Genomic DNA, 22,830 nt, shown 5'->3' on the forward strand with positions numbered 1-22,830 from the left:
ACAAAATACAACATAGTGTCATATTTCTTTCTTTCAGAAATTAAGCAAGCAGAGTACAAACAGCACCCTCAAGCAGTGTTGGGGAGTAGCTAACTACAAGTAGCGACGCTACTAACTTAACTACATTGTTCAGTAGCTTGACGTAGCTCAACTACATTTAAAACAGTGTAGCTTTTCCAGTAGTTAATTACTTTTTTGAGAAAGTAGCGGTGTACCGCAACCAAAAGCTACATTCCGTTCTGCCTTCAGAGCAGCGCTGTGTCACGTCTTCTTCTTCTTACTGTATCACAATTCAATTTCTATTTCAAGGTACTTGGCATGATTGCGTGTTCTTACAATATTGACAAAGAATTGAACATATAACAAAAGACATACATTAAGTACAAACACGAGATTAAAAAAAAATTAAACTACGGTGCTGAGTAAGGCATAAATAAGGCACAAACTGTAGTGGTTCATTATCGCCATCTACTGCATTAACTATGTATTGCGGCTTTGTTTCACTGAGAAGAGATCGGTCATGAGCAGGTAAATATTTAAAGTAAACACCCATCCTAGTATTTCTAAATATTATTAAATATGAATCTTATGTAATGAAAAATAAATACAATGACAATGGTACTGTATTACATTGTTTTAAACTTCTCTATTATTTAGTCAATAACACGTGTATTACATCACGTAAAAATATAGTATACTTTAGTATTTACTACAGTAAATTGTAGTATATTACAACTGTCGAATATTATGGTAACTACCACACTCTATTAACATATACTACAGTATTCTGTAGTATCTAGCTATAGTAAATTCGTACGCTTTATAAATTCTTTAGTATACTTTAATATTTACTAAAGTAAAAAACGGTACTGTATCTAGGAAATGTACTATACAGTTTGCTATAATACATTTTAGTTTTTTTTATGTGAGATTGTAAAAATAAAAAAATAGTTTCAAAGAAGGTAGCTACTTTTTATAGTAACTTGTAGTGTAGCGAACTACTTTTTCAGATGGGTCGCTAAGCTGTAACCTAACTACTTTTATTAACGAGGAGTTTGTAGCTTATCTAACTACAATTTCAAAGTAGCTTCCCCAACACTGCCCTCAAGTCATGGTATTTGGAAACAAATACGGAGTCAACGAATATAGAGCTGTAAAAGACACATCGCTAAACAAAACAAACAATTTGACAAGGAAGAGGGTAAAATTATATTTATAAAATTATTGGTTTGATGGTTCTCTGAAAAAAAACGAATGACATACTTGTTTATTATAACTGACATGGATAAATCTGGCATAATAAGTCTCCAAATACATATGTTCCACACACATTAACAGGAAGAACAGGAAGATGAGAATTTTCTTGTTTGGGTAAATTTCTGAAGTACAAAGTATCCACATCAATATATTTTTTTAAATATCAAGAGTAAAAGTCAAGTTAAATATTATATTTCTAGATTATAATTATTGAATTTATGTGTTGATCTTTAAATACGTTGACAGTATGGTGGGGCTTTTAACTATTTAAGATTACATGGTAACATAACAGCTCTGCTATGGATGTATAATTTGTTTGCAATGTCACACATGTATTATACTAGATGTGACAGTAGCCATTATAAATGCATTCAGCTGTTAAAACGTTTACATTTTCGGAGTTTTGTTACTCTTTGCAATTACTTACACTGGTAGAAACGTCGGACACTAACTTGACTGCAAGTCACTTGTCACTGGCGGCCAGGCACTTTATCCACGACGTCTGAGTCACGTGTCTGTTGTTGCGACGTAGACCTCTGTTCACGTCAACGCACACGACTCTCTCCTTCGGCAGGCAAGCGTCCGTCCCGAGCACTTTAATAATGTCCGTCGCGCATTGTAATGCTTTTGAGATGGTACCGATGTTCTGTCGAATTGTCCTACCCGGTCAGATTTGTCTACCGCAGGGCAAAACTTAAAATCTTAACCACATCGATTTTACAATGCAAAATACCGCCAGGTAGTCCTACCATCTTAAAATAAACACACAAAAAGTTTACAGCGTAAATACCCTATCAGATTACCCTACAATATAAAATAAACAGGTAGGATTCATTTACAGTGCAAAATACCCTATCAAATTGTCCTACTAGTATTAAATAAATATGTAGAATGATTTAACAACAATCAGATTGTCGTAGCAGTATAAAATTAACAGGTAGGTTGATTTCACAGCGCAAAAAAATTACGTAATATTGATGTGCGCGTGCCTGGTAGGACAATCTGACGGGTAGGATGAGATTTCAGCACACTTGTCAGCAATGAGCAGGGCCGCATCAAACGTACATCCCCATAATTAATCGCAGTCTTTGCGTTTAGAAAATCGTGTTTAATCACATCGCGAATTAATCGTTCAGCCCTCGAGCAGATATGCAGATGCAGAAACCACTTGATGTTGACAAGTGTAAACGCGCTGTGTCCGGATTGTCTGAAGATCCGATCTGCCTGTTCGGATCACAGCGATCACATATTAATGCCAAATGTAAACGCACCCTAAATATTAAAAAATATTTCTCTGACCAACCAGCATGTTTTAAGTCAAATTTGAGTATAGAGGGTGAGCATTGACGTCACTTTCCCGCGTGAACACGCTCCCTTGAGTGGTAAAAATAAGGCAAAATGGCTGCATTCAATAGGAGGAACAAAAACCGGGACTAAAACACGCAATTATTTGCTGAAACTACAAGCAGCTGGACTCGACGGTCCTTACGACTACCTCGTGACTTACAAAGCAAGCAGGTGTTTTTAGACACTGAAATGTTGCGCGGAATTGCGTTTTATGATATTGTAACCATTCATTTTGCCCAGTGTTTTACCACTCAAGCAGGTTCCGGCGTGCTCACGTGGGAAAGTGACGACACGTGCATTCTCTCTATAGAGCTTGTTAATCGACGTCACGCCGCGTTGAATATTGCGCCATCTTGGGAGGATGGCTGCTAGTGCGCTCAATGCAGCGTTTGGATTTTTTTGTTTGATTGTAAATATAACTATGGTAGGTCGGCCATGCTGTGTTTAAAACTGCAATAGCATTACGCAGAGTCGTTCAGGAAAAGCCGGTGGTTCTTTCACTTTCGATTTCTCCATATAGCAAACAAAACAAGTAACGGTACATATCAAAACTATAATGGCAGTGGAGTGTGATCCTCCCAAGATGGCGGCGCCACTGCAACATAGGGCGTGACGTCAGCTTCACATTCTCTATTGCTGGGTATATACACTGTAGCTTGTATTTGTCACTTTTCTTGTATAACCTTTGCATTGTCATTCTAGCCAGGGCGATCAATGTGACTATCTTGGTAAAACAACGAAACATCAAAAACTTGTCACACAACTCATTCACACGAACAGATTACGTTTACAAAGAAAGTACTTTATTTTGCTCAGAGGAGCAAGAATTCACTTAACATACATCTGGAATTCTGATGTCCCTCTTCATGTGAATTTATAAAATATTCTCAAGTGAAGCCACAAGACTGTTTGAGTAAAAACCCGACTGACTCCAGAATAAAACTGAACAGAAGAGATGCAGGCACGAGTACATTAATCACTCCCCATCAGGAGAATGCAGAAGGCCACTCTCGCTCCTTTAAGAGTTAATAAACCAGAACAATTCATATAATCATCTTTTACTTATAAAAGACAATGTTAGTACAAATAAAGAAAAACAATGATCTCTAGAGTACTGTGCTTCCTTTCGTTTTGGAACAAAAAACATGACGTCTACCAATGAAACCGCTGTTGGGTTTTTTTTTTCAAATCTGGGCACAAACACAGTGCTCGTTCGCCTTATAAACGATAAGGAATATCTTTGTGTGAGAACGCGAAATTAGCACGTGTACGATCATCATTCCACGCGCTCCCGTTATAAAAAGAGATCAGAATTACAACAGAAATATGAAGCATCATTTGTTCCTGGCATACTTCAGCACTAGATTCATCTAACATTTTAATCAACACAGATAATAACAAAAACAAATAAGTAAACACACAAACATTTAACAGAACTTTATAAAAAAGTAATAAAAAAAAGAAAAAGTTTTACAACCCAAGGGTCATCTTGTAAAAATTTCACAATCTAGATTTCTCTACGTTGTGTAGAAACATTGACAAGAAGTGGCAGCAAATTCAGTTTTGGACGAATTGTTAAAGTCGATAAAATGCACAAACACCCCTGACATTTTAGCAACGATCAGATAATAATCTGTTTGTGAGGCGTGCGAGCAGAAAGAGAAATCAAAGCTCGGGTCGGCTTCAGATCATTTCATACATCTGCTCTGAAAGAGAGGAAAGCGACGACACGTTGCTGAAATGCTCAAACGTTGAGTCGTGAAGTGGTTTTCTGCAGGTGATGCATGTGCTTCAGTTTGTAAAGAGAGAAAAGCAATAGCTTGTAAAGAAAAAGAACCAGACTAAGCATCATGCAGCGCTCTCCAAAAGGCTACTAAAGGGGAAAGAAAAACAGTTCACTCCAAAATCAAAAGAAAACAACAATAATATTTTGTACTTTTTAGGACTATTGGCAGTGTGGCATTTTATGACAATTTAAGCTCATTTCCCTCAAAATCTGAACGACTGTAATGCTGTACTGTATTTAACTTACAGTTTTTTTTTTTACAATCGCACACAGATTTGATTTCCCATCAATCTGAATTAAAATACTCCCATGACAGATGTGACAACTCCACATATAAACTGTTCTGCCATTCAATTCATGAGAGTGGAGAGAAAATGCGGGCTTCATTTAAGCAAAACCATCTCTCTCTAGATTTCCAGGTGAAATATCAGCCTCGTGTGTTCCTGCCAGATTTCATTTATTCCATCGGTGGCAAAATGCGAACTGACCATTGGTTCAATTTCTACGTCTTCGACACAAAGCGGTACAAAAGAAAGTCGACTCGACTACGTGTTTTACAAAAAAAATGAATGGTGTTCCCTCAGCGGAGCTTGACCTTGTGTTTAATACAAAAGGCTCATGGGTAGATGCATATGTGCTATATAACAGCACACTGTAAATGTTAGTCAACAGCAGGGCTTTCCAGACCCTTCAAACGCTGTTTCTAATGTGTGATATCCATTAATGGTCCATGATGTTGATTGCATGTGTGTGTGTGTGTCGAGTACAAACTTACTGTAGAGCCACACGAGCAGCTCAAGTGTGTATGTACTGTGTGTGTGTGTGTGTGTAAGAGTCTCTCAACACATCTGTTTATAATATATAAATCAAGAATGTGTGTGTATGTGTGTAGACACTGGATCTATAACAGGAAGATTAAGGCCACGTCAACGGAGAGCTTGTCATCCATCATCTGTGGAGGAGAAAAGACATTAAAAACCCATGAAATGCATTTCACCGTCATGTCCGTCTCAAATCACCAGAAGCCCGTGACTGTGCTCTTGCGGACTAAACTCATCCTTTAACTTCTGTTGTTCCTACAAGAAACGACTCGGAATGACCAATTTCAATGACCCAGACTTGGGGCTATTAACGTTAAGTGTTAATCGAAATCAAATAAAACAAGCCTAAATATTCACAAATAAACTGAACAATAAAATAACAGAAGTATTAGAATTTTTACCTTAGCAACAGAGTAAAATATACTAAACTAAACTAAAACAAAAAATAAGTTAAACCATATAGCAAAATTACGACAAAGAAATGACATGCACGTAACAGAAATCACAGAAATGAAACTAAAGTTAACAAGAAAACTCAAAATATAAAAACCTCCATTGAAAATATGATGTAAACCATAACAAGAGAAAAATAAAACTAAAATAATTCTGCAAGACAATGCTTTATGATATTCACCTATGAATGAAGAGTTTATTTTCAAAATGAAAATTTTCAAAAATCATGTTTTTTTTATTGTGCATTCCAATATACATCAATGAAACTGCAGATGGTTTGTTTGGATTTAGGCCATAATAACTCAAAGAAACACTGCTCTCATTTTGGGAAACAACTCTTCAAATAATCTATTTTTACATCATATTTCATACACAATAGTAAAGTGCTCAATTGTATTTCTTTATTATTTTATATTCTTGTGCATCTTTGACTTTGGTGGTTGTGTTTTGCTGAATGTTACTGTTATTTGTATTCATTAGGCATCACTTTGCCCTTTTTACTGGACATCCTTTCTAAATAAAGCACTCTGAATCAAACCGGTGTCTGACATCTGCTCTATAAATAAACAGGTAGATAGAAATAAAAACGAATAAGGAACGAAATGTATGAAAATCCCCGTTCAAAGTTTGGTGAAGTGAAACAACGGACCTATACGTTACATATGGCTGTGTCCATCTCCACCCAAACCGGACAACATCTGAGGATCTCCTGTGACCTTCTCTTCTTCTCTCCTCTTCAGACACGCGGCCTTTGGGTTCAGATTACGCTCTGAACAGAAGAAACATTCATTACAGACGTGAAATCTCGTCCAGCGAGTGTCTGCCTTCAGACTACAGAGACGGCACAAAAACACTGAAGCATGAAGACAGAGCGGTGTTCCTCGAACAAGATCCTCGTTCAGAGCGATCGGTTCTTTCATCACTTCTTCCTCCTCGTGTCATGTCAAACCTGCATGACGTCCTTTTCTTTCAGAACACAAAATAAGATATTTTACAGAACAAACAACACTTGAACCCCATTGACTTCCAGTGTATGTACACAAAACCCTCGAGACATTTCTCAAAATATCTTCTTTTGTGTTCCACCGAAGAACGACACACATACAGATTTACACACACGCGAGGATGGATTAAACGATCCCTTTAAATAGAAGCGCCGAGGATGTTGATCCAGGAACACTCGAGTTATTCACATCAAACAGGGTGAAAGGAAGATGAAGGGAAGCGGAGGTCGGCGCCGCAGACGTCACGGCACGCAGTAAAGCCAGAGAACACTGAACGATGCAGAAGAGCGGTGACAGCGGCAGGTGTGTTTGCTGATTCTTGGCAGAACGCTGACGGTGTTTGTGTGTCGAGGGGCGGGATGCTCCTACCTCGCACCTGTCTCTCCAGACCCAGGATGACCTGCACGGCCTGCTGGAGGATGATGAGTTTGGTTTGAGCTTTGTCGCACTTCAGGTGCAGCTGACACATGCGGCCGAGCTCCCTGAACGCTTCGTTAATGTCCCGCACGCGCACTCTCTCCCGGGCGTTATTGGCCTGCCGGCGCTCCCGCTCGCGCTGCTCCTTCTCCTCCACCGTGAGGCACTCCTCCGACACGCTGCTGCCGGGACGACCAGGCGCTAGTTAATACCTTCATCTAGCTTGTTCTACTACGACATGAACTTGACTCACAAAGAATCTTCGCTCACTTTCGTGAACTCAAGTGGATTAGTTTTACAGTCAGATTTGAGCTAATACACGAACCCAAAGAATAAGACAAAAAAAACTCGCATTCTTGTGGTTTCAGACCAAACGTAGAACGTGAAGGAATAACCGGAGAGGTGATTCGCTGTGCCGATGGAGGATCCAGCAGAGGTGCGGAGAGGAGAGCAGGCCCTGACCAACTGCGCTTACGTTTCTAACCGCTGAGTGTCGGTCATCTCAGTGGCATCTCAGTGGATTCGGGGAGACCTGTGGGAGCTGCCACACAGCGAGACAGAGCGAGATATAAGACGAGAGGACAGCGAGATGAGATCAGAGAGACGCGCCATCTGCCAAGAACCGCACAGACACACACACTGCCACCGAGACGGCCGGACAGAAGACAGGATGAGGTGAATGCCACCGTCTCATCGTAAACGCATCCCGGTGGCGAGATGCATTTATACGGCATGAGACGGAGATCGCCGCGGCCATCTGCGGAGAAAAGAGCTGAGGAACGGGTGGAGAGATGGTGAAAGAAAAACAACCTGGCATACGAGGGTTAAACATGGCGGGACATGCGAGCAGAGATCAGATTGTTATCAGACACAAAGCCGGGTTAAAGCCTGTGGAGAGAGAGAGGCGCGATGACGGAGAGTTACACACATGCGGTCACGCTGCTGATGAGGATGAAGAGATGCAAAACACCAAGACGGAAAAGACAAAAGCGTCACGAGAAGATGAAAGCGGGTTACGGTATGGTACAGTAAAGTCAGCAGGTTTACGTGAAGCATTACAGACACGGATCTTGCCATATCAACATTTAAGAGCATTTGGTTTAAGATAGGGGGCAAAAACGTAATAGTGGATTCATTGGCATATCGGCAATAGCAAGAAATGGTGGTTTATTAATAGCATGCCTAAATAATCCAATGAGCAAACTAACTCAATAGCAACAGCACGGCCTTTATTTAAGGTTATTAAAGAAATGTTCAATGTTAATGTTGCTAATAAAAGAAACATTGGAACACCTTTTATCTGAAGTTGTGCCTCTCTTAAAATCCTTAAATGGATCCAATTCACGTTCAGTCAAATGAATTGAATGCAGAAAAACTAGCTAGTATTGCAAAGTACTATGCAATTGACCAATATCGGTATCGCATGATAATTGTTTTTTTTTTTCAATCGGTATCAGCGCCCAAAAAATCCCATCGGTGCATCCCTATAAATTACTAATCGTTTAGATTTTTGATTGGGGTTTTTTGTGCCAGTTGTCATAACACTAGTGTCCGTTAACATCACAGCCAGCTTCGACCCGTGTCTGTTCACAAGCAGGTGAGATGAATGTAAAGCAGAAACACAGGAGAAACGAGCGACAGAAACATGCAGAACCAGCGAACCACGACAGTCCCACAATCACCCTAAACAGGCACCCGTGTGGAGCGCGGGGAGGTCGGAGGACTCCATCTCTCTAGCTTACAAAAGCATGATAAACGGAATGTTGCAGGTTCAATACAACAAACATGAGCAAAAGCGAAACGCACACTCGTGTTTGACGCTCACAGTAACGTGCTTCATCTGTCGATTATATTGAACCCGGAACATGCCGCGGCCTCCGCTCCCCTTGAACCACAGCCAGATCTCCCCGCTGTCCGCTCACTGATCTGAGGTCAGCCCCACACACTGACCTCTCACTTGCTGCTCCAGGTTGAGAATAACGTTAACGGCCTGATGCAGGATGAGAAGTTTGGTCTGCGGTTTCTCATTGCTCAGGTGCAGCTGACACATGCGGCCCAACTCTTTGAAGGCCTCGTTGATGTCGCGCACGCGCAAACGCTCGCGCGCGTTATTGGCCACGCGCCGCTCTTTCTCCCGCTCCGCCTTCACCTCCACCGGCAAATCCTCATCGTCCTCATCGTCCTCGTCGTCTTGACTTGACGGGACAGAGGAACACAGGGGGTTACAGCAAAACAACCAATGCAGAGAAGAATACGTGCGGTGCCGAGCTGTGCGTTTCTCTCTCCGAGTTAGTACAATTTATACAAAGGTGTTTTTAACAAACGCATCTGTCGACAGCAGATATGTGACATACTTTACATACTTTAAAAGCACGAGATGCTTCTCCAGGTTTTCAATCACTGCCACGAGTGATGACTGTCTGTTAAAAACAACTCGACATTCAGTTTCACAGCTCAAAAGGTCAAGCAAGGTCATTTTTCCCAACCAATTTAAGAAACATTACGAGAGGGCAGGTACCTTGATCTCGTGCGACTCTTTCCATCTTTCTCCGATTTATCACCGATAGACACGTTCTCATCATCTTCGTTGTCTTCGTTCTTCACATCAGAGCTGGAGGCGTGAGAGGAGCGAGAGAGACCGCCCGAAAGACCTGAAGCGGCACACAGAAACCATTCGCTCACCATGTATTTGAGGATAAAATCCCTCCACAAATCTCACAGAAAGAGCAGCACTGACCAGTGAAGCTGTCGGATTGGGATGTGGGCGGAGCCTGGTGATTGCCGTGAAGTCCCTGCAGAAGAGCAGGTAAACCTGTAGAGTCGTCGCTGTGGTTTGCCATCTGGAAGGGAGTCGAGCATCATCAACGCTGAAATCCAAACACAAGAATGCACGCACATGTCGGTTGAGGTAAAACTCACCAGGCCCTGCAGTCGATTGACGAGCCCGAAAGCTTGACTAATGGAGCCCAGAGCCGCCGCCGCGCCCGGATGACCGGAGACGGAAGCGCTCAAACTCTGCAGATCCGCAACCAGCCCCTCTGCACCGACCGCGTGATTCCTCAACACATGCAGCGCTTCACCCAGACGGTCGTCCATCTTACTCTACAAACAGGAGAAACCAGTGAAAGCGTGCAGCGGTGACACACACTCGTTGTTTTATAAAGTCTGATGTGGTGATGCGCGTACTGATGTTTGCAGTCCCGGCTCAAAACCAGGCGATGGAGCTGCTTGAGATGAACCTTTGGACCACTGAGATGCTGAGGCTGCGGACACGAACACACAGAGACGTCAACGATGCTTAAACGTGTCCTGACGCTCTCACGCAACAGATGGCGCCACAGAGCCGTTCACAGAGAGAAAACTCACCGGCAACATTTGAAGGAGAACCAACAGGAGGGGATGGAGTGGACGGGAAGCTGCCTCCGTTATTGTCCGAGGAATATATCTAAACGGACATCAAGATAAAGATTTCAGAAGGATTCACGCTATACAATGGAAAAAAAAATCATAACCATATCTAAAAGGAAAAATGTCATGTATTGATAACACGAACGCATAAAATCTCATCCAATGGTGCATCACTTAAATTCTACTTGACATCAGTCATGAAACGTCTCACCGAGGCCAGCGCTTTTCCGATCTCGGCGCCCGAGCTCACCGCGTTTCCAGCCCTGCTCGCTGCTACGATAAAGAGAGAAACTGGCATTTAAACCGGCAGCAGGTCACAGGTCTGTGGTCGAGTCAGGGTGGAAAGTCTTACCCATGATGCTCTCTGTTCCGTTTATGGGCGGTGTGTGGTTGGGAACTCCGTATCCAGCAGAAGCGGTGTGGAAGCTCGCGGGTATGTTGACGTCGCTCCCATGTAGAGGGTAGTTCTGAGGGGACAAGGGCAGTGGCTGGCGCTTCTGCACACACACACACACACACACACACACACACACACACACACACACACACACACACACATTTAACCTCACTACACACTTCGGTTACTTCTCCACATCTGCTCAAGCGCTCAAACAGCCCTGACTCAACATCACAGAAGTGCTTTTCCACATGAAGCTCATCAAACAGGAAAAATAGCATGGCGATGTCATCAGGGGCTGTTTTTTCACCAATTCAATCACACAAAACTGCCGGTCCTTCAAACGGGTCATGACATTAAAAAACTGGTGCACTGTTAGGAGGAAACTTAGAAGTTGGAAATGCATGATTCCAATGCTTTGATAACTTCGGAGAAAAGCTCTAACAAACTGATCTGAAGTGTGCATCGCAGATGTGATTCTCTCACCTGTGTGTTCATGAACGGGGCCGGCTGAGCGATGTGAGGAGGATTCATAACAGGTGAATATCCAGATTGTCCCCAGTGTTCTGGAATCCCATCTGTTAACACAAGACACCGTGAGAATCCACAAAACAATAACACCATCTAGGGCTGCAACAACTAATCGATAAAAACGATAATAATCGATAATGAAAATAGGTGTCAACAAATTTCCTTATCGATTAGTTGGTCTGTGACGTCACTTGCGAGCTGCGCAGTTATAAATCAAGCACGTCTTCTTCCCTTTTAAAATGACCGAAGACATGTCTCTCCGTGCAGCCCGAGCTGCGCTGTTTTTAAGAGACGTGCTCTCCGTGCATGCGTCTCTCCGTGCGGCACAAGTTGCGCGATTTTAAAGTCAAACGCGTCTCTCCGTGTTTTGCATGCATCTCTTTTTTAAAGTTTAAAGGGGAGAGGTGTTTTAAAATGACAAAATGTAAGATTATATGTGTAAAACCCAATTTGTGGCATTTGCACTTTGCAAAGTACATAATAGGCTAAATACCCTGATTTGGGGTTTTGTTTGGTTCAAAGGTGGGAAGTAACGAAGTACATTTACTTGAGTACTTAAGTACACTTTTTGAGTATCTGTATTATTTTTTCAGGACACTTTTTACTGTACTTCACTACATTTGAATGACAAATATCTCGCTCTTAATGTCACCAAAAAAATTATTTCCTTGGCCAACCGCCCCCTCCCTCCCACATTTGGGAGACTATTGTCGGCTCCTAATATGACACACCTGAATCAACTCCACAACATTTTGGGAGAAAGCAGATTAGTTCAGTTGTGTATACTTTTCCCATCTCTGATTTGGTTATTATAAAGCAAAAGATGCAATTCAACCTTTTACCCGATTAATCGAAAGAATAATCGGCGAACTAATCGATTATCAAAATAATCGTTAGTTGCAGCCCTAACACCATCGCTGGATAAAGCCATGACGTACAACACACGGGACAACAAAGATCTCTTAATAATCTGCGTCCTGCATTAATCAATGTATCTGTCAAATATCAAGAGATTCAAGCATGTTCTCTGGAACAGCATAGATGTGTGTGTGTGTGTGTGTGTGTGAGCAGTTTAATCGGCACATACACACCCTGCATGTAAAAGGGGTAGAGGTTTCCCGGTTTGGATCCGGGGTTGTAGTCATCACTTGTGGCACCCTGATACACCTGCTGGGCAAAACAAATAAAGACCTGAACACATCTAACCAAACATGACAAACTCAAACACTTTCGATGTCACAAAAGGCGAGGATCTCCAGCGAGACTCATGAGTTAAGATGGTGGAGAGACGGAGAAAATAAACACGCAGAGATTCATTCCCAATTACAAAGCCATCTGCCCGTTCCTGGAGATCAGCCAACACCACAGACAGCTGGAGACGCGCGGAGACGGCCAGAGGAAAATTTTTAAGCAAAAAGAGAAACAGACGAAGACAGAGATGAAGAGATCCACGACGGGAGCGACGGCATTTTTAGATGTTGTGAAAAATGTGAGCATCGTGCAAAAGGCAGTGCCTCGATGTGAGGATGAAAAAAGGGGTCACCGCCAATGACATTCGGGTACCTCCTTCAAAGCAGGTGTGTTTTGTAACCCGTGCTATTGCTCATTAGGTTAAATTCATACATTCTGATGTGAGGAATAATCCATAGCCTGCGGCACAAACGCCGCCATACGTCTTCATTATGTGAAACGGCAGTATGTATATGGCACAGCCACCAGCCTACATTTCACTCTAGATTACAGAAACCGGTTCACACACAGGAAGACGACAAGGCAAGCTGACCAGACACTGTTGCCCACGGCAACGGCTCAAGACCTCTGAGGTATAAGAGGATGAGCACTTGGGCCGTACAGAGATGTGCAGGTTAAGCCAACAGTGTGCGTGTGTGAGGGGGGAGGGGTGTTTTGAATGCACGCATGCATGAATGCACGACTGCATAAACAACAAATGCGACCCTAGAAGGAAGAGAGAATATCTGCACATATCTGTGCATCGACACTCACCGATGACACCGATGACGGCAGGCCAGGAGGAACCTTACGGATCTTTTTTGGCGGTGCATCTGAAACGAGAAACATCATTTAGACTTTAGCGCAGACGTCAAAGCCTTTCAGCGGTTAGCATGAACGATGAGAGAAGACCAACACAAGTGTGATTGTGTATAGATGTCCCGATTCCATTTGATTCAGATTCGCAAGAATCACCATTCAATTACATTCTCAATCCGATTCAATTATGGTGTAGTCAATACAAAAACTACAAAATGTTTTTAAATGATTACGAAATTAAAAGCCACACACCTGTGTATTCAATTCTCTGTTTCAAACACATGAGAACTTTGATTCTAAAATCAGGGCAAATCAGGTCTGTCACGTGCCTTTATCAGGTTATTTCACATTTAAAATACAACAAATGAATACTGATCCGACCGCATCACACATCGGACAGGCCGGTATGATGGGGTGTATAAGGTCGGTTATAGCTTAGTAAATACATTTTCTCTATTGCTATTTACACAATAATCAAGGTGCATTATTATCAGTTTAAGAGGCCGTTTCCACAAGACCGTTTTAAACTAAAAATTGAAAACTTCATTTGCGTTCTGGCTGTTCGTTTACACGAAGACAGTGTTTTGGGGGACTGACAACGCAAACTTTTGAAAACGGGTCTCAGAAGTGCAAGTTTTTGAAACCGACGGCATTATCGTTTCCGTGTGAAGTCTGAATGCGGCGTTTGCCGAAAACAATGACGTTATACGCATGCGTATTGCGCATTCAGTCTCAAGGTGTGCGCGAGTATTCCCCAAACAATAATGGCCCCGTCCATGCAGCATGTTTGTGCCGCGTGACATACTTATTATCATTTCTCCAGCAAAAATTTGATTTACCGCACCACTACAACCAGCGGAGACATAGTATTTATACTCGAAACACACATACACGCCAACAAAGTGTATTAAAAGCACTTTTAGATAAAAACAGTGTATGGGGATGTGCGCAAGCACATAGGGTTTCTTTATAGCGCAGCAGCACCATCCACTGGCCTGGCATGCATTATACATCGTTTTTACTCGTTTTCCCAGATCCGTGTAACTGCAGAGGGTTTTGATAACGCTGTCGTGTGTCTTTTCCATTTTTTATGGTGTAAACGTACTCTAAATCTGAAGTCATACACCGAACAGACAATGGACATGATGTGTACCGTGGTCAGAATACGCTTTATGTGCTTCTACATTCAGATCATGTGATCTTCAGTCGTTCAATTCTTTTCTTCACCGTTTACGAAGTGGACAAACGTGTGAATGTCTAGTCTTATAAAATCTGTTTGTAACAGGGTTTTTCCTGGCTCAAAATGAGGCGGAGGTGATGCCATCCTGATCTTGTACACACACATGTAGGCCTACCGTACCTTTAAGTGGATTAACCAGTGACTTTGAGTTTGACATATTAAAAGTTCTAATAAAATTAGATAAAAATGACAATTATTATATAAAACATAACATTTACTCAACCAAACAGAAATGTTTTTTTAATCAAATAAAGCTTTTTTATTATTTCAACTAACTTTTCAGCCCACAATAGCCAACTGAATTAACCAGTCTTTCTAAATGAGAAAAGCTCGTTCACATCTTGCATTCTCTGTGGTTCACTTTAAATGATTCAAGGATCTCTTATATTCACTAGTGACTGAAAAGTTCAATAGTTTAAATGAATCGGTTCAAATGAGTCATTCGTGTGCGAGTCGTTCTGAACACAATGTGCGTTCATACTGGAGAACTCGCTGTGTACAGTATACGCTGATTCAACGATCCAACTGCACAGCTAAAGACATTACAATGATGTACGTCATGTTCATTTAAGAAATTTAAAGAAATTAAACGTGCTTGGATGCAAAACAAACAGCCATGAAACACAGGCGGCTCTTGTTCTGCATCTCTTTTTAGCGCCTCAGTGTGCTGATAACGAAACAGCGCCTCCACTGTGGCGTAATGTCGCAACTGCAGTTACAAATGACAGTCTGTTAAATGCACGCAGCATTTCTTGTGAAGACTCGCAATATAATTTTGGCGAGAGCCTGAGGCAGCACGACATTTGACGGAGGCGGCCGCCTCCAATTTCTCTATGCAGGAAAACCCCTGCGTAAGCATCGTCTTTGGCGGCACAAGGCATGGACCGACTCAAAACAAGGCAACGCGTATCAAACCGACAGACATCATCCTCAGCTCATCTCACCTATGTTGGAGTCCGGCAACCTCCTGCGGTTGTTATGAGAGCTGTACACATCTGAACCAGACACCATATCACCTGCCAGGAGCTGTGACTAAAAGAATACATGACAGGACGGAGATCAGACACCAGACAAGAGGATAAAACCCCGAAATAGTCACAGACTTAATAACAGCGTGAGTGTAAACCATACCTGCGTGCCAAACGGGTAACCTCGCTCAGATTTACCTGTAACACACATCAGTCACATCAATGACACGCATTTGAAATAGCATAAACTAACCAAAATATGTGTAAAATGAGGGTGGGATGGGAATAAACGTCATGTAAACATCTAGGAGCGCTCAGGTGAGGTGTGCTGGGTGGTTTATAGGTTAAAGACCAGACACAAACAACTTGTCTCATAATAAATGCCTGTGTGGTAATTAAGCCCCCGTTCTGTTCGTTTCTGGATGTCTGGGGGTCACCCTGCTTTAAACCTGTGGGAGGGGCCGGGCGACATGGATTAACCCCCCTCTTCCGTGACAGGAATCCCTGCTTGACCTAAACCTGCTCAGGACAGCGGGATAATTCATGGGGTCTGTGCCCCGTGCGTGGTTAAACTTCACAGGCTGATAATGGGGTCAGATTAGGGCTGGCCGAGAACAAACCACGACACAACAAACACGCATCAACCAGCAGATATTCTCATGTCGCTAGATCTCCAAAAATATCAAAACGAGAGTACAAATTTCATATCAAACATATCTTCAAAAGATGTAAAACAAACGTGATGCATGTCATGCGAGATTAAAACCTGGCGTGTTGTGGATTTCTTTTTTCAAAGACAAGCGCTGAAGAGTAAACCGCGCTGTTAACTTACCGTCAAGGCCCAAATTGTACAACGGAGAAGATGTCAGGCCATCGTCAGGATAATGATCTCCATACGCCTATCGCACACAAACACAAGCGATGTAACACACATGAACACCTGGAAAACATACTGAAGGTTCAGGTAAAACAGTGTTGGGTCAGGAGAAACTACTAGAAAGTCTGTTTTAGGTTCAGTTTTTTTATTCAAGCCTGTAAAATGGCTGTACTGTGATCACATGACCAGTGATGAGTCTCGCATTTAATCAGCCACAACCTAGTGCCATCCAGAACCAGAATAGTATTGGACAGACCTAAATATCTCTTTTTTTCTATCCAAACTAGATCCAAACTTTTCTCATTTCACTTACCAGCCCAGCTAAATATTCCCGTTGAATCTTACGGTTTACAGTAATTATTCTCTCACAGCGTTCGTACACCTTTTACAAAGTCCAATTCCAGCACTTTTCAAGTACTTTCAATGTGTGTTTTCATGCTTTTCCAGTATAAATACTTGTGATGTTTTGACATTCCCAACGGAACAACAATATCATTTTTGACACAGGTTGCTTTTAGAGGGTTTTGCATATGTAACCGGCCGCCACGTGCGCAGAATTACGGCAAGCGAGGCTCGAGCAGAATGTTTTTAATGCGAACGGCAAACGCACTTTTCAGCTATTTTATCCAAAAAGTGAACTATTGTCACATGCTAATTTCAAGACGTTTCAAGCCCTTTGTCCCAAATCCAAGCATTTTTAAAACCTTGAAAACACTGCATTAAAAATCAAACAGGATTTCATTTTTCAGGATTTCCAGCACCCGTACAAACCCTGCTCTCAGTAGTGCCGTTTTAAGATGCCAGAGGAGAACTGGCTCTCCCGGCTGAGTCTGGCCTCTCCCAAGGTCTTACACACATATACATCTATAGTGGAGTTTGGGTTCCTTGCCACCGTTGCCACTGGCTTACTCACTGTGAGACTGCCGATTAATCCATAAACGACTTGCGTTTAGTGTTAACATACCAAAACATGCAGAACGAAGTATTATTACATATGGTTCCGGTATGTTGTAATTTCAGGTTCCTGGTCCTGATAACAATATTTAAATGATAATACACCTAAATTAAATATACTTCAATTGAATTATTGACAGTCTCTGACAATACAGCATAGCATTTATTGCAGTTAAGTTTCATCAATGTACATTGCATAGAGAAAAACTTGCAACAACACCACGTATCTTAATACCATATACTCTTTAATTTTTCCCTTTTTTAATTATGATGCATGTAAAGCTGCTTTGCGAAAATGAAATCTGTGAAAAGCGCTAGATAAATCAAATAAAATGGTGACAGGTGAGAGATCAATTGAAGATCAGTAAATCTCACACGAACACACATCGACACGCAGGCCGTACATATGATACGTGCCAGTTTCTTGGCACGCATCAAACAACATGCGTGCCTGGACAAATGGCATGGTTAAGTCCATGTCCTTTTGGAACTAAGGTGGGAGAGCCAAATCATAACACAGAATCTGCTAAAAGGACTTCATGGATATGACATCACAACCATAAGCTCAATAACACAAAGCGCCACATTTACACTGTATGTGAAGATTTGCCAATCAGAAGCTACTAACACTTCTGACGTATAAAACATTACACATGATTTTTATTTGTAAATATGGTATGTGTTCTTTTACAGCAAAGCTTGAGCAGGGATGATGGATGGAGCGTCCACAGTCACATGATCGGGTGTAAATCATTGCAACAATATCAGCACAGATATAAGATGATCATCTAAAAACGGATCTTTGCTGATATCTGCATTTCATTCAGGGTATGTCTGTGTTGTGTACCGATGCGTGGATGCATGGGCGAGTGTGTGTGTTCTTACTCGTATGTTGTAGGAGGGACTGTTGGATTCTCCCGAGCCCCAGGAGCCTGGGCCGTTTCTTTCATCCAATCCTGAAAGAGTAAAAAGATTTAAACGCATGAACATCACGTGTCATCTACTCCAACAACAGTCTACGCGTTCAATAAACCCTGTTGTTTTAACTGAACGAGGATGATCTACTGTGATGACATCAGAGCACGAAATGTGCACGTGAAATAATCAAGCTCACGTTCATAAATGTACAGGTCAGATTCTTTCACAGTTTTTGGATTTGTTTTTTGCGAGCTGACTCCAGACGACCCGTCAAACAAACCTCAGAGGTTTCGAATCCACCAAGGTGCAGTAAACATCGTTGAAAAAGCACTTCGGTGTGGCACTAAATCTCAAAATCTAGCGACACATGAAGCTTGATGTGCTGGAGATGCACAGAAGGGAAACATTTTAAAGATTGATGGTGCAGAAATGTCCTGAAACCTCATCCACCCCTCCCCGTCCGCGCCTTAACGCTCGCACACATCTCTGGAGAGATGCGGCTTAATTGTGCACTAATTTGCATAATTGTGCATATTAATGAGGCCTCCGCTTATGAATATTCATATTTTTTGTTTTGTTGTCTAATTAAAAGGGGGGATGGGGGGGCGAGATGACAGCGACGGCGATCGAGCGGAACAGAAGTAGAGCGGACGAGTGAATTATGACTCTGGAGCCATTGCCGTGACAACCGCGATCTACGGGCGGGGGTCACGGGCCTGTGTCAGCAAATTCAATAAAGCGACACGGGACAACACAGCACACGCTGTGGAACAACACACACCACTGACGGAGCAGAACCTGCAAAACAGGAAAGAATTATTCAAGCACTCGCTGAGACTCTAGAGCTTACCGAGACGTTTATTATTCTACACGTTCAACAATAGCAGGACTTCCTGGAGACGATGAACAATCCGACAGCTCACATCTATTTAAAGATTCGGTTTAAAACCTGTAAACCGTCGACAAAGCATTTTAAGATCACTGATGCTCCTGACCCCAAACGGACAAGTCGTCTATATTTAATACGTGCTATACGACGGAGCGTGGTTCTTAATAATCACGTCTAGCTCAAGGCTATTGGTGCTTTTCCAATGCATGGTACCGTCAGGTTTAGTACGACTCGGCTCGGTACAGCTCATTTCACTTCGGCTCAGTTTGCTTTTCCACTGCAGTTTGGTACCGCTTCATAGTGGGTGGGATTATAAACTTAACGTCATAGTGGCGCCACCACTACTGCCGTAGCATCATCGTAAACGCAACACAAACAAACGCGCAACACAGGAGTAATGGAGCATATCGATGGCAGATGGCAGCAAAACAAAATACTGCTAAAAATAAAAGAGTTTCAGAACTCTGAAAGCAAAGAGCAGACTTTGATCGTTTGGTTTGCTCGACGGCGCAAGAGGATAAGCTAATGTAGCATTTAGCATTGCGTTAAGGGTCTCAATCTCTATATTACTGTCACGAAGCATTTAACGAAATGCCAATATTACGTATTAAAATGCGTATTCTTGTGTTGAAGATCCAATGACGCTGGTAATGATTATCTCTGCCCAATCAGAGATCTGGGTGTAAACACGTCACATTTTGGTATCGTTACGGTTGGAACCTATTTACACAGTGAAAACCCCCCAAAAGTGAGCTGAACCGCGCCGTACCGTGCAGTATTATGTAGTGGTGAAAAGCGCCATGTGTACTTTGCTAGTACAACGCTCATCTCTTATGAAAACATGGTTTTCATTGTAGTTAAACCACAGCAACCACAGCTGAACCATTATCTCACTAAAGTAACCATAGTTGAATTATAATATTCCTATGAAAACTATGGTGATACAAAGGCCAATGAAAAACATGGTTACTATACTTTTATTGTACTTTAAATAAATTAGAACGAAACACATGTGCACATGTATAAAACTCAAATGAACGGCCTCTTAAATGTATTTAAACCTTTCAATTTCATTAACATTTTGGTTTTATGCAGAGATGTCAAGGGTCAACCTACAATATTTTACTGTCTTTTAAGATGCCCAATTTTGGCCAAAACCAAAGAGAGAATCTCACGTTTCCATCACTGAAAGATGCAATCCCAGAATGCACTGCACCAACATGATGGACTAGTTAACAGGGAGGATTTCATTCATTGTATACATTTTTATTACATTGATTGAAATATACTCCAAACTAATGAATGTAATTCGACGAACTTTAAACTTGTGAAAAGTGTGACTGTATAAACAGAATGGAACCAGGTGGAGGAAAACATAAAAAGCTAAAAAGCAAAGTTGTTTCAGAAAAGTTGACGTTTGTAATGAAAGCCTTCCCGTTTTTTTGGTTGTTTTGGCATCACGTTGACTTTAAGAGTGTTTCGGGTATAGGGGAAGTGAGACGGGTATTTACAGAGATCCGTGACGGGTGGGAGGCAGAGAGAGAGAGAAACGAAAGACGGCTAATACTGTGAAATACCACGAAGAAACAACGGGAGGGTGATGATAAGTCAACACGGTTTGAAAAAAACCTCAAAAATAGATGAGATCCATATTCATAAGCACGATGAATATTCACTCCAATTAACAGAGATGATTAGAAGACGGAAAAGTGAAGAAATTCAATCTGGTTCTTCTGCAGACGGCCATAAAAATCTGCTCACATTGAAAGCGAGTGGCTGAAGTTTGGAGACATTCCCCTCTGCACCTGAATAAACAAAACTTTGCTCACCGGGCCCAATAAAAAGCATCTACAGCTGATCTACATGTGCAGACTTCATATCCTCCGCTTCATAAGCATGTTTTTCACCTACTGTTGCACTTGTGCCTATGGTTGAGTGACAATAAAGGGATTTTTTTAGCATCATGACCATTTCACACGCTTTACTGTTAATCTCAAGTCATCAAAACTATGAATGACCGTGATGGGAACACGGGAATAACAAAAACACCCTTGAGCAACGACTTCTCATGTGTGCTGGACACTTTGCGGCTTAAGTCGTGTAAATGAAGCAGGCAGAGTGTGTATCTGGGTTAAGCATTTAAGACTTAAGCCTTTCAATCAAGAGGTTTTTAAGATCGTGAGAAGCAAATTTTGCATGAGTTACAAGTCAAATTATATGCTTCTTAAATCTCGTTCCTAAAGAAACCATCATTTCAAACGGCAAGTCGATTCAACGCAACACTGCATTCAATAAATCACATTTAAATAGCATTAACCATGTAAACGCACAATGAAAAAGATACAAAAGGCGTTTTCAGACGTTGTTCTGGACCGTTTCTATCATGTAAAACAGCACGCTAGTAAACTAGGCGATTCAGATTTATGAGCGCATTTATTGTAATTCACGAAGCGCTCCGAGCTTATCAGCATTTTAAACTTTAAACCGCGTATCAAAACCTCACACTGAGGAAGACGCGCGTCCCTAAAATAACACTTTTCTTTCTAAACGATTCGTTATGAATCTTTGTGACTTGATTCTTTTCTTCTGTCCTGCGTTTCACACTACCTGCCCGTGCAGACGTGTTAATTACACGGCACAATAGAGGCGGTACACGCAGCCGTTCAGCCCGGAGGGCACTGAGAGCGAGTCGTGAGCTCATGGAGTGAGTCAGGACACATACATTCACACCAGAGAGCTGAGCTGTAATTATGTGAAGCCAAACGCTGGAACTGAACAAGTCACACTTGAGTCATGGAGGGTCCTAGACGCACAAACACAACACAACTAGGGGTGTAACGATACTTCGTACTACGATATTTGGCGATGCAAAAATGTCATGATGAGCATCGAAGAGAGATGGGGATATTTTATTGTATGTTTAATTGTATTCGTTGAGCGGTCATGACGCTACCTACTCTGTGCCAGCGCGTCACGTGTGTTTATCTCACATGTGCGCTAGAGAGAGAAGCACAAGACACAATCTGTGTCTCCAAGTGGTTTACAAAGCGTCATATTTTCCTTCACAATCGCCGGTAAAACACAGTAAACTTGAAGCGTGACTGCAGGCGAGTCAGCCCGAAACTCATTACAAAGGAGCACAAACGTGTTTAAATGCCAATGTTCGTTTATCCGCTGACGTGAGCTGCTGCATAACGTGATATGAACATAAAGCCAAAAGAAACCAGCGCTGTTCCGATCAGAGAAGCGATGAAGTGAGTCGGCTGTAGATTAAAAGATCCAATGACGCTAAAAAACAAGTATGTGATCTGCATGATTGAAGAAATGTAATGCAGTTCATGTAATATGTCTTTTTGAAAGATTTTTCTCATTCATTACTGTCTCAAGCAAAGACAGCGCAGCTTCAAAGAGACACGAGCCAATAGCGCTTGAGCGTGAGCTCTGTCAGAGCGTTTCATTGGTTGAATGTGCTGAATGAACACGCCCTTCACTGAACGAACGAGTCAATCGAGTC

At 42.0% G+C, this 22,830-nt stretch overlaps 1 protein-coding gene across 8 annotated transcripts in view; it reads right to left on the reverse strand.

Moving 5' to 3' along the window:
- Positions 1 to 3,385: 3,385 nt before the first annotated feature.
- The window catches only part of tcf3a (transcription factor 3a), a 31,459-nt gene continuing 12,014 nt past the window's right edge, over positions 3,386 to 22,830 (reverse strand). For 2 of the 8 annotated variants that reach the window (XM_057333036.1, XM_057333033.1), the window contains 18 exons: positions 18,395 to 18,465; positions 16,511 to 16,577; positions 15,842 to 15,876; positions 15,655 to 15,742; positions 13,426 to 13,484; positions 12,513 to 12,591; positions 11,377 to 11,468; positions 10,846 to 10,990; positions 10,705 to 10,766; positions 10,452 to 10,530; positions 10,272 to 10,348; positions 10,005 to 10,187; positions 9,823 to 9,925; positions 9,604 to 9,736; positions 9,449 to 9,505; positions 9,036 to 9,280; positions 6,314 to 6,433; positions 3,386 to 5,342 (listed from right to left, as the gene is read on the reverse strand). In XM_057333036.1, coding sequence (XP_057189019.1) covers positions 6,321 to 6,433; positions 9,036 to 9,280; positions 9,449 to 9,505; positions 9,604 to 9,736; positions 9,823 to 9,925; positions 10,005 to 10,187; positions 10,272 to 10,348; positions 10,452 to 10,530; positions 10,705 to 10,766; positions 10,846 to 10,990; positions 11,377 to 11,468; positions 12,513 to 12,591; positions 13,426 to 13,484; positions 15,655 to 15,742; positions 15,842 to 15,876; positions 16,511 to 16,577; positions 18,395 to 18,465 — 1,688 coding nt within the window. In that variant the 3' untranslated portion in view covers positions 3,386 to 5,342; positions 6,314 to 6,320. Of the gene's footprint in view, positions 5,343 to 6,313; positions 6,434 to 7,037; positions 7,268 to 9,035; positions 9,281 to 9,448; positions 9,506 to 9,603; positions 9,737 to 9,822; positions 9,926 to 10,004; positions 10,188 to 10,271; positions 10,349 to 10,451; positions 10,531 to 10,704; positions 10,767 to 10,845; positions 10,991 to 11,376; positions 11,469 to 12,512; positions 12,592 to 13,425; positions 13,485 to 15,654; positions 15,743 to 15,841; positions 15,877 to 16,510; positions 16,578 to 18,394; positions 18,466 to 22,830 lie in introns of those variants that run through there. The other 6 variants (XM_057333035.1, XM_057333034.1, XM_057333039.1 and 3 more) reach the window with 6 other exon arrangements.

The sequence above is a fragment of the Triplophysa rosa genome, linkage group LG5 (genome assembly GCF_024868665.1).
Source record: "Triplophysa rosa linkage group LG5, Trosa_1v2, whole genome shotgun sequence".
NCBI classification, from domain to species: Eukaryota; Metazoa; Chordata; class Actinopteri; order Cypriniformes; family Nemacheilidae; genus Triplophysa; species Triplophysa rosa.